The 11,372-nt window shown below is 44.0% G+C and overlaps 1 protein-coding gene across 2 annotated transcripts; it reads left to right on the top strand.

Annotated features, from left to right (window-relative positions):
* The first annotated feature begins 1,226 nt into the window (after positions 1-1,226).
* LOC147081872 (pepsin A-like) lies at positions 1,227-11,283 on the top strand. 2 transcript variants are annotated; one of them, XM_085980629.1, is made up of 8 exons: positions 1,227-1,553; positions 2,765-2,882; positions 4,505-4,623; positions 6,266-6,465; positions 6,976-7,095; positions 7,942-8,086; positions 9,164-9,262; positions 10,203-11,283. In XM_085980629.1, exons 2-8 carry the CDS (start codon positions 2,765-2,767, stop codon positions 10,350-10,352), a joined length of 951 nt encoding a protein of 316 aa, XP_085836755.1. In that variant the 5' UTR covers positions 1,227-1,553; the 3' UTR covers positions 10,353-11,283. The 2 variants fall into 2 exon arrangements, with proteins under 2 accessions (XP_085836755.1, XP_085836754.1); XM_085980628.1 differs by having other exon boundaries at positions 1,229-1,549.
* Positions 11,284-11,372: the final 89 nt, after the last annotated feature.

Genomic DNA, 11,372 nt, shown 5'->3' with positions numbered 1-11,372 from the left:
GCATGTTGCTCACAACTTTGATTCACCCCCTACTGTGTGTCATGTTTATCTTCACAGAGTTCCCTTGATAAAAGGTAAATCTACCCGTAAGGCTCTTGAAGAACGTGGGTTACTTGGGGAATTTCTGAAGAATCACCCACACAATCCATACTCCAAATATGCAGGACTCTTCAACAGCCAGTCCCTGGCTTCAGGCGAGCCACTTAGAAACTATTTGGACGTAAGTAATCGCTGTCATTTTTGCTGAGGAAATTTAAGGGCAACTTCACTGATCCCGGTGGAGAGTTGAGATTGAAGGAAACTTAGAGATCCAATGCTGCAAAGTAGCAGCCCTATCTTCCGAGCATAGTTCTCCACTGGGAGTGCAGCATTGGTGAATTTGCCCTCAAGTTCCATGTCAGTTGTATTTATTGCAGTAGACCTCCATAGCTTTGCACCGGTTATTGGGCGCATGGGGTTAATTTCGACATTTGGAGGTAGTGTAAAACAGGCGTTATCAGACTGGCCACCCATTATACACCTCTCCCGATTTTGGCTTCCACTGAAGTCAATGGAAATTAAAATCGGGGCAGCTGTACAATGGGCGGCTGATCCGATTTCGCCCATTTTACATTATTGCCCAATGTTATCATTAGCCCCCCACCCCCCGCCCTTGTGTTATTCAAGGAATGTGTTAGTAAAGAGTAGATCTCCAGGATCACAGAGTTTAGGTTATGTGACTTGATGGAGAATATACTGCATTAATATAATTAGAAATTATATTTAGCATTGAAAAATTCCTAAAGAAAATAAGAGTAGGTAAACTGTTTTTAATTTTAGCAGCAAGGCATTCTGGCCTAGAAATTCGGTGGGCTTTGCACCCAGTTACAGCCCAAAGAGGGCTTCTGCGCCAGTAGGGGTGGTAGTGCTGATTTTGAGGGCCGCGGTAATGGCGGCGGTAGCCGGTAGCGCTGCGCCGGCACCGATGACGTCATCGGTGTGCGCAGTGCCCCGGTTCCGCCCCGCTACCGCCCCGACCCCCATCTTCAGTAGCGGCCGCCTCTTCCGTGGTGACCGCTAACAACATCGGGAGACCGGGTCCTTACTGCAGCCTTAGCGGGGCGCTTTAAGGTGGAGGTGCGGCCGGCTGCTTTTTCGGCGGCCGCCTGCCCGCACCTCCTTCCCTGGCCTCCTCCACCGCCCCCCCCGCGGCATTGCCAGCTGGTTTCCGTGGAGCCCGGCACTTCTCCGTTGTGCCGGGCTCTTTTGCCGGCACTCGCGATCGCGGCTCCGGCCGTTGCAGGCACCTCCTCCTTAAGAGAAGGAGGAGGCCTGCAGTACAGCAGCCTGCCGCACCGCATCGGGTGGCGCAGCGGCACCGGGAACGCTGAAATTCACTTTCAGCGCCCCAAGCGGGGGCGGGCACACCCTGGAACAGTGCCCGGTTCCGCCTTGGGGCGCTAAAAGTGAATATGGGACGGGCGCAACTGGCTCCGTGGCCAGCGCAAAATTTTCGGCACAAACGAGCTGGCGGGGCTATACCCAATTTCTAGGCCTCTGTTTCTACGAGGTAGGTGAGCATTAATCTAGATCTGTAAAATTTTCTTGAGGAATGGAAAATCAATGCAATTACAACAATTTGCATTTACATAGCACCCCTGATGTAGAAGAACATCTATGAATAATTTAGGGAGGGGGAGAAACAGCAAAGATTAAGCAGGGGTTCAAAAAACACAATGGAAGAGCTAGGCTTTTAGGTAGTCTTTGAATGGGGGAAGAGGGGTAGTGAGGTGAAGTAGTTTGTGGAGAGAACGTCAGAAAACAGGAGCAAAGTGAGTGAAAGAAGAGTTTTCAAGGCTGATTGTAACTCTTGGCAAGAAGCCGGTGGGAACAGGCGGCGTTCCCGCCTGGGTGGTTTGAGTCGGAGGCCGGATGGATTTGAACTCTAAAGTAGAGCTGGTTCTTCACTCTCTCCAGGAGTGGAGTTTGTGGGCTGGTATCTACGACTGGAGAAGATCACTCGGATAAAGTGCAGTGTGACTGAAGGGATTTGAAAATGAGGATGAGGGAGCCAACAAGCTGGGAGGCAGGGTAACTGTGACAAGGACAGGAGTGATGAGCACTCAGGAACTTGGGAGAAAAAACTTGACCACAGAGCGGGGAAATAACTGAAGCTTGTGAAGATTGGGGGAGGGGATGCATTTGAGAAATCAATACTTGAGGTGATGAAGGCATGGATTATGGATTTTGTACTGATGAGAGAGAGGTAGGGTGAAGTGAGCAACATGAGCAGTCTTGGTGATAACCATTCTGGATAAGAAAGTCAGGTCAAAGCCGACCACAACCCAAATCCAAGACTTGATGGTGCGGCGAGCAGTCACACAAGACAGCAACAGCCTGAAGATGAGAGTGGTGCCAGAGAGATACGTGTTGTTGGTGTACAAGTGAAAACTGATGCTGTGCTTGTAACAACATCTAGGGTTAGGGTTAGGGTTAGTCCAAAACACCCTTTGTTCTCAATCATACAGGTCTTTCTGTTCCTGTGACGAGGTGCACTGGTTTGCAGGGGTGCAGTGTGGGGAGGAAAATCGGGCAAACTCCTATACAGGCACATGGTCCTTCCAACCTAATTTGCTTCTATGAGCTGTGCCTAGACAGTCCAATACACCTGAGCACAGGAACTTGAACATCTGCCTCAGTGTGTGTCTATATGCACTGAAATTTAATACAGCAACTCTTGGTAAATTATAACATACCTTGTTTCATCTATAAAATATTCTGACAGATGTCTTATTTTGGAGCAATCACCATTGGAACCCCACCACAGAGCTTCACCGTCATCTTTGATACTGGCTCCTCCAACCTTTGGATCACATCAGTTTACTGTAACAGCCAAGTATGCAGTAAGTATACGTAAACAGTTAGACTTCCCAAGATTTCGTTGGCATTTTCCGCTGAGTGATCTGGGCATTGATTGGGAAAGTGTTCCAAGGGCACAATCAATTGATCACCAATTAAAGGACACATAAACTTACAGAAGGTGGCTAAGAGCGTTAAGGGTAAAAGTATTTGGTGGATCCAGACCTTCTGAAAATACAGCCAATTGATTCAACGTGTCAATGTTTATGAAAATACATTTGTTAGAGTTGTGAGGCCTGGTGCTTTGTTTCTTCAAAGATTTGACTTACAGAAGCCCACTTTTGTCGACATGGACGGTGGCAGTCGATGTTCAAGTGCCACCAGCACAAAACATACTCCTAAAAGTTGATCCAATTTAGCGATGTAAAACCAACTAGGTCAAACTTTTAATTTACATAGTAATCATCAATGCTGTAAATTAAAGCTATATATCCAACTGACTACTTATTCTAATTATAACACACACGTTTATGATTTCTTTTCGATGAGTTTGTGAAATAATTGGATAATGGAATTTAATCACATTACTGCAGTGTCATACCAGTTAGGAAGGATGCTTAATAAAAGAAAATAATGCTAGAAAAATGTGCTCTGGGACTATGTAGTGCACTGGCCTTTCACTCAGAGAACTGGGTTTAAATCCAGCCCATACTGGGTCAGCACTGGCTTAGTTGGTAGCACACTCGCCTTCTGAGTCAGAAGGTTGTCAGTTCAAGTCCCAATCCAGAAACTTGAACACCAAAATCTAGGATGACAGTCCAGTGCTGTACTGAGGGAGTGCTACACTGTCAGAGTGTGCCATCTTTCAGGTGTGATGTTAAATCGAGGCCACATCTGCTCTCTCAGGTAGACGCAAAAGATCCCATGGCACTATTTCAAAGAAGAGCTGGGGAGTTCACCCCGCTGTCCCAGCCAATATTTAACCATTAATCAATAGCACTAAAACAGATTATCTGGTCATTATCACGTTGCTGTTTGTGGGAGCTTGCTGTGCGCAAATTGGCTGCCGTGTCTCCTACATTACAACAGTGACTACACTTCAAAAGTACTTCATTGGCTGTAGAGCACTTTGGGATGTCCTGAGGCTGTGAAAGGTGCTATAGAAATGCAAGTCTTTCTTTTTTTTCTTTCCGCGTTAATGGGCCAAAGGTCTCTTACATAAAATCAACTTGGGCCGTCATAACCTAGTTCCTCATGATCATGGGCCCACAGGACAACACTGTCCTGCTGTGACACGAATTGGCAATCTGACTCAGAGAAGCCATACGATGGTTGTACGGAGAAACGGAAAATATTACATTGGTGAGTTACAGCAGAGGCCCATTGTTTGGACAGCACAAAGGTAGCTTTCCTCTAAATCTAACCCATGCTGTACTTGACCCTGTGAACTCTTGATGCTACTGCTGGTTGGCTGATATGTAAAGTGGTTCAATAGCCAGCACCAACACCCCTCACCTAAATGAGCGCAAAATTCAACAGAAAGAAATGGTGGTACAAATGAAGAATTAGAAAGAATATTTTTGGTAAGATCTATCCTTAACTCAGTAGTGGAATAAAACAACCAAACCATTAAATTGAGTGTAATGAAACGTGTACTATTTTGCAGTGAACCACAACAGATATTCACCAAGCAAGTCCTCAACATTTCAGACAGATGACCAAACGCTCTCCATTCAGTATGGTTCAGGCAGTATGACTGGGATCCTGGGCTATGACACAGTCACTGTAAGTATAATGTAACTTTTACTAACAAAGTTATGACAAAACAATGTCAAAATTCTTAAATTGCCCATTCAAGTCAGAGTTCCCTGAATATTAATATCTCCTACTATCAGATCCAATACATTCTTCAAATGCAGGCATAGAGTATTGGTTAGTTGAATAGATCATGTTGCAACAAGCCAATAGGGAGCTTTGTAATGTTAGAGGCCTCTTCTGCATCACCGATTTCCTTCACCCCACCATTGGTGGCCATGCTTTCTGTTGCCTAGGCCCTAAGCTCAGGAATTCCCTCCCTAAACCTCTCCACCTCTCTACCTCTCTCTCCCCCTTTAATATGCTCCTTAAAACCTACCTCTTTGACCAAGCTTTTGGCCATCTGTCCGAATATCTCCTTATATGGCTCGGTGTCAAATTTTGTCTGATAATGTTCCTGTGAAGCCCCTTGGGACGTTTTACTGCAGTAAAGGCGCTATATAAATGCGAGTTGCTGTTGTTGTTGGGTGAAGGGCTTCAGCATGGTAACAGGAGTCAATATGTCAATGGGACTTATACTTTTTAGGCTAATTTATAGGTTCATAACAATGGATAGAATTCAATCAAAGATATTTAGAAATGTAGTGTTCCTATTATCTCATTTTTTAAATTAAAGTCAAGCATTATGACAATTCCTTATCGTTCAGCAGTAACATGTCCTACAACAAAGAACTAAAAATCATTGGCCGTTCACTTTTAATATTTCTGAAATTGCCAATGATACAAAGCTAACGAAGGTGGTAGACTCCAAAGCTGAACAGGAAAAACTACAAGAGGATTTCAATATACTTGGAAGTTGCTATCAACAGTTAAAAAAAACAATATTTTCAAATCTTCAGGGGTCCTGGTCACAACCTCACCCTGGACCCCAAATGGGGCCCACACGCACTGTTGCTGACCTCTGACCAGGTAAGTGAAACCACAGCCAATGATACGCCAGGTTCCTGTGAGGTCAGGATTGCTCAGGAACAGCTGTGGATTTTCACAACCCTGTATCAATAAAGCTAGATTGATTCCTGGGATGAGAGGATTGTCCTATGAGGAGAGATTGATTAGATTGGGCCTATACTCTCTGGAGTTTAGAAGAATGAGAGGTAATCTCATCGAAACATATAAGATTCTGAGGGGGATTGACAGAGGTTGTTTTCACTGGTGGGAGAGTCTAGAACTAGGGGGCATAGTCTCAAGATAAGGGGTTGGCCATTTAAGACTGAGATGAGGAGGAATTTTTTCACTCAGAGGTTGTGAATCTTTGAAATTCTCTACCTCAAAGGGCTGTGGATGCTGAATTGTTGAGTATATTGAAGGCGCAGTCAGATAGATTTTTGGACTCTAGAGGAATCAAGAGATATGGGGATCTTATTGAATGGCGGAGTGGGCCCGAGGGGCCGTATGGCCTACTCCTGCTCCTAATTCTTATGTTATGTTCTAAACTGTTGCCCAGTCAATACTGAATTTTGTTATTTGGTAAAGTATCAGCCCGAGGAACAACAAGCATTTTGTCGTAACATGTAAGTAATGTGTGACCTGGATAACAATGCGCTAATGTGTTTGTTGATGACTCTCAGTAAAATAATTCTTCAGAACAAGTTAGCTTTTTCCTTTTGTCTAGGTATCGAACATAGCTATCAGTCAGCAGGAATTTGGTTTAAGTGAGACTGAACCTGGGAGTTCATTCTCCTACGCTTCGTTTGATGGGATTCTCGGATTGGCCTATCCAAGCATTGCATCATCAGGGGCCACACCTGTGTTTGATAACATGATGTCTGATGACCTGGTGCAACAGGACCTGTTTGCTTTTTACCTGAGCAGGTTGGTTTTCTTACCTTCTTGTACTTCCATCTCCGATGCTCCCTGCTGATAATAGGGTATTTACTTAAGGTCACCACAGAACCTTCTTTCTATAAAGCCGATGGGCCTTTGCTCGCCCTTCCTTGTGTTTGTTCTCTCACCTGGATGAACTGTTTTCATGTCAGGTGACCTCTTCACCTTCTAGCAAAGGTCGAAGCACATCCAACTGGATCCCAATGGACAAATTCAACTCCTTTTAGATGTTTTAATTGACTTATAGATCCAAGATGGGAAATTGGATAATTGCAATCTCTTTCAGGGATTATGGAAAGAACAATGTTTCATTCCAACCAGCACAGTGACGATCAAGTTCTCTTTTCTTATTTATTTCGCAAAATATTGACTTTGGTCTAATTTCCACTGGTTAATGATGCCACATTGGGCCAGCCAATAAAACATATTGTTGATCAGGAATTTTTGTATCTCTGTTTATACTCATTTCAATAACATTCTGGTTAAATTGTTTTTCAGAGAGGCTGGTCAGTCCGGAAGTGAAGTTGTATTTGGTGGAATTGATCAAAACCACTACACAGGTCAAATTAACTGGGTGCCCGTCACTCACCAAGCTTACTGGCAAATCAGCTTGGACAGGTAAATGACTGACCCATTTCACAATTGGCACGCATTCTGTAACAATCAAGTTGCACTCAACATTGCAAGTGGAAATATTAAGTACAATGGGGTAGCAGTTGAGTTAGTGTGATGATATTGCAACACCTTTCAATGATCAGGAATAAACACAGGGAACGAGCTAACTCAATGATAGCTTCCAGGCCACAATTGGACTATTGTTTAAGTCCAGCCTGAGCAAACAGAGGCTCAATCCATCTAAGGGTAAAGTTATTGCAGGCCATTGCTCGCCGAGAGCACACACTGAATACTTGGAGCATCATGTGCCAAGAATCCATCCTGCATGATTTGCTGTTCATTAAAACTGATTGATTAAAATTAATGAACGAGAAATAGGGCCGACTGCTCATTAGACGTGCGAGAGTACAAATTGGACCTCGTTGCACCTATTTTAACGGAGGTAAAAGGGGCACAACAGGCTATTCTCAGGGGCCAATGTCCCATGCCCATAGGATGCCTGGAAGATGTCTGACCCAATATTGGAATATTTAAATTTAGATTCACCTCTTTGGTTCAGCTCTGCTTGTGTTTTTCACAAATATCTTAGTTTCAGGGTTGACAGCAACAACTTGCATTTATATAGTGCCTTTAATATAGTAATGTGTCCCAAGATGCTTCACAGGAGCTTTATTAAACAGAATTTGACATCAAACCACATGAGGAGGTATTCAGGCAGATGACCAAAGGCTTGGTCAAAAAGGTATGCTCTAAGGAGCGTCTTAAAGAAGGAGAGAGAGAGGTAGAGAGGCGGAGAGGTTTAGGGAGGGAATGCATTCAATCAACTGTAACCACCTTTTCCTCTTTCAGGGTGACAATCAATGGGCAGGTTGTGGGCTGCAGTGAGGGCTGTCAGGCCATCGTTGATACTGGTACTTCTCTGCTCACTGGTCCCAGTGGACCCATCAGCAAGATCCAGCAATACATTGGTGCGACTCAAGGATACTATGGCGGGGTAAGGCTCTATGTTACAGATCAGACTTTATAATGAACCAAAGGTGGTTCTAGTGATATATTTTTCATTTTGTAGTATTTATAAGATGATGCTTTACTTAAGAGTTTATTCTGTAGCTAACTCTGCAGTCCCTGATCTGGGAGTGATTGGATGCTGACAGGTACCTGAAACTCTCATTTCCCAGTGCTAACATCCCTGATCTTGATAAGCATGACCATTAACTTCAAAGACTTACAGTGGTGCCCTTGTTTCTGACTTTTGTAGCTAGCTGCAAGATCCAAAAGGATCTCAAGAATCAAGCTTAGCTCCCATCAAAATGACTAAATTTAAGGCCTGTTAAGCCAGGAGTCTATGGGGCTTCCACTGCCCTCCCACTGTAAGTCAGGTGGTAGAGCGCCTGTAGGGCTACAAATTAGGCTGGTCCCGCCTTTGGGTTAGGGTTTCCCGGGCATCTTGTGAAGGGTGGAGCTTCCACCAACTCCAAACAAGACTACTGATGTAGGAGGGCTGGAGATTCTCAATGCTGGGAGTTCCTGTGTGCCCGGTAAGCCCAGCCTCTCAAAGGCCAACGGATCATCAATGCCGGGACACCTGGTGAAACCAGGCTGCTAAATGGTGGATGTGAGTCCCACCGAGGGAACTGGGTTGCAGCCTGCACCCCCAAAGAAAGGTTAAAAATATATTTTTTTAAATTTGACCCCCTTACGAAGGGGGCCAGTGGGGGCATTTTAACTCTCATCCTGGGGGGTTCCCCCAACAGTTCCTCCTCCACAAGCCCAGCAATTAACGGCCATTTTTACAGCCTCTGGGGGCAGGTAGATGGCCTCCATACACTCTTAGGTTGCAGGGAACCTCCCCACAAACCTCAGAATATCCACCGGGATCGATGACGCAGGTTCCTCGCGGGACCATCTTGGCACTTGTGCTGGAATGTAGCCACAGCTGCTTTTAAACGTGACCAACTGTACATCCAATGATTACATCATTGATTTTGCTATTTATACAAGTATTTCCTGCAATGCTTCTCTGAGAACATTCTACTGACAACCATTGTTAAATACTTCACCCTTTTTACAGTACTCCATCAACTGCAACAATCTGTCCAACATGCCCGATGTGGTCTTCACAATCAATGGAATTGACTATCCCCTTTCTCCATCTGAATACACAATCATGGTATGTTTTTGTTTTAATTCGATAAACCTGACTTTGAATGGTTTGACTATGTTCTCTGACTTCAGTATCCAGTAAGATTGCTTCTCAGTTAACTGTAAGATAAGAAAATGAGCAGAAAATTAATGAAAATGTACAAAGTGGTAAGATTGAGTAACTGTACTACATTTAGTTAAAAAATGAACTTCCATATCAATTAATAAAGCAAGAGAAGATGTTAATATTTTATTTATTCATTCTTTTAATATGGGCGTCACTATCAAGGCCAGCATTTATTGCCTATCCCTAGTTGCTCTTGAGAAGGTGGTGGTGAGTCACCTTCTTGAATCTCTGCACTCCATGTGGTGAACGTACACCCACAATTCTGTTAGGGAAGAAGTTCCAGGATTTTGACCCAGCGACGATGAAGGAACAGTGATATATGTCCATGTCAGGATGGTAAGTGACTTGGAAGGGAACTTGGAGGTGATGGTGTTCCATGGACCTGCTGCTCCTGTCCTTCTAGGTGATGGGGATTCGGGATTGGGAGGTGCTGTTGAAGCAATGTTGGCGAGTTGCTGCAGTGCATCCTGTAGATAGTACACACTGCAGCCCGGGTGTGCCAGTGATGGAGGGAGTGGGTGTTTAAGGTGCTGGATGGCCTGTCGATCATGTGGACTGCTTTGTTCTGGATGCTGTCGAACTTCTTGAGTGTTGTCAGTACTGCACCCATGAATGTGTAATGTAGAATAGTGTCTGTGGCACATCGGTGGACCAATTGAGAGACTGATGGACCAAAGATTTTACATTTCTGTGAATTTTTTGATTTAACATAGCATAGTGATCACTAAAGAAGAAACTGTGGATGTTCTTTTCATTTTTTATTAATATACACACAGAAGAATCAGAATTAGCAACAAAGTAGTTCTAGGGAACTGACTCTCACACTTTGCATTTCTTCCAGGTGCAAGGTGACTGCTTAAGTGGATTTGAAAGCATGTATCTTCCATCCTCTTCTGGAGGGCTCTGGATTCTGGGAGATGTCTTCATTGGGCCATACTATTCCATCTTTGACAGAGGAAACAACCGAATGGGCTTTGCCCAAGCTGCCTAATTTATTCATCCAAGATTTCATTTATTCATTTAAGGCACATTCAGATCCCATTTTGTGGCCTTTGCTCATTCATCCACAATGATTGAAGCACTGGACCATAAGGTAACAAGAATTCAAATAAAACCCTGGCGAGCCTCTGGTTAAAGAGTACTCAAGCTCATCTGATTTTGCATGAGATGTAGCAAAGAAAAACCCCTAGAATAAAGTCAATGAACTGAAATGTTTTAATTAAATCGGACCAAACTGACCTACAAATCCAATGAATGGCTCATCAAAATGTGCTTTAAATTGATAATTTTGCAAAGTCAACCTTGGATGACAAACCACTTTGTAGATGCACTCCTATATTTTTTGTCCTTTCTCTTGCCTTGAACCCTAATTGAAGACCTGCCTGAACGTTGGACTGAACCTTTCACTGCTATGTGCAATTGATTGTATGAGCGATGGTCCATTCCAGAGTCAAAAGACATCTCCATTTTAGGTGTTTGCCTCTGTGGTGAATCCAGACTTGTGGGTGGAAAGCACACTGTATGGTGTTAGTAAAACACATGAATGTGTTTGTATGAAATTCCTCTGTCCATTATGAGCAGACGTGTTAATCACTCTTAAAGCAGCAGATAAAGGATCTTCACGCGCACACATGGTGGGGAATTTCCACCTGCACGGCTTGGGCGGTAGATTGGCGTACGGCATTGCCCTTCGCTATAGAACCTGCCCGATTTTCAGAAATGGCGGGCGGGACTTTACCCGCCCAGAGAGTGAAGGTGACAATTATCCCCATTGTGCTTGTTACTAATATCACGCAGCGTGATTTCACCTTGTTGGTGTATGTCAGGTATTTTCTGTCTTTTTTGGGGGAACTTTCATTTCTTTATTACAGCATCTCAGCAAAAGCAAAAAGATAATAAACTTAGAAGTATTGCAAACATTTTTTCTGTTGTTTCTGTTTTTGTTAGCTCTGATTGTGGGTGGGGATGTGGGCTGCACCGCACTTCAGTTACAAACTCATTAGCCCTCGGG

Source organism: Somniosus microcephalus, unplaced genomic scaffold (genome assembly GCF_052327205.1).
Source record: "Somniosus microcephalus isolate GS21.2 unplaced genomic scaffold, FLI_Smic_1.0 scaffold321, whole genome shotgun sequence".
Classification (NCBI taxonomy): domain Eukaryota; kingdom Metazoa; phylum Chordata; class Chondrichthyes; order Squaliformes; family Somniosidae; genus Somniosus; species Somniosus microcephalus.
This window is presented reverse-complemented; position numbering and strand designations above follow the sequence as displayed.

Coding starts and splice junctions, on each gene's coding strand:
- LOC147081872 (XM_085980629.1), top strand. CDS start 2,765: ATGTCTTATTTTGGAGCAATCACCATTGGAACCCCACCACAGAGCTTC. Junction 4,624..6,265: donor TGGGCTATGACACAGTCACT/GTAAGTATAATG, acceptor CCTTTTGTCTAG/GTATCGAACATAGCTATCAG. Junction 9,263..10,202: donor CATCTGAATACACAATCATG/GTATGTTTTTGT, acceptor CATTTCTTCCAG/GTGCAAGGTGACTGCTTAAG.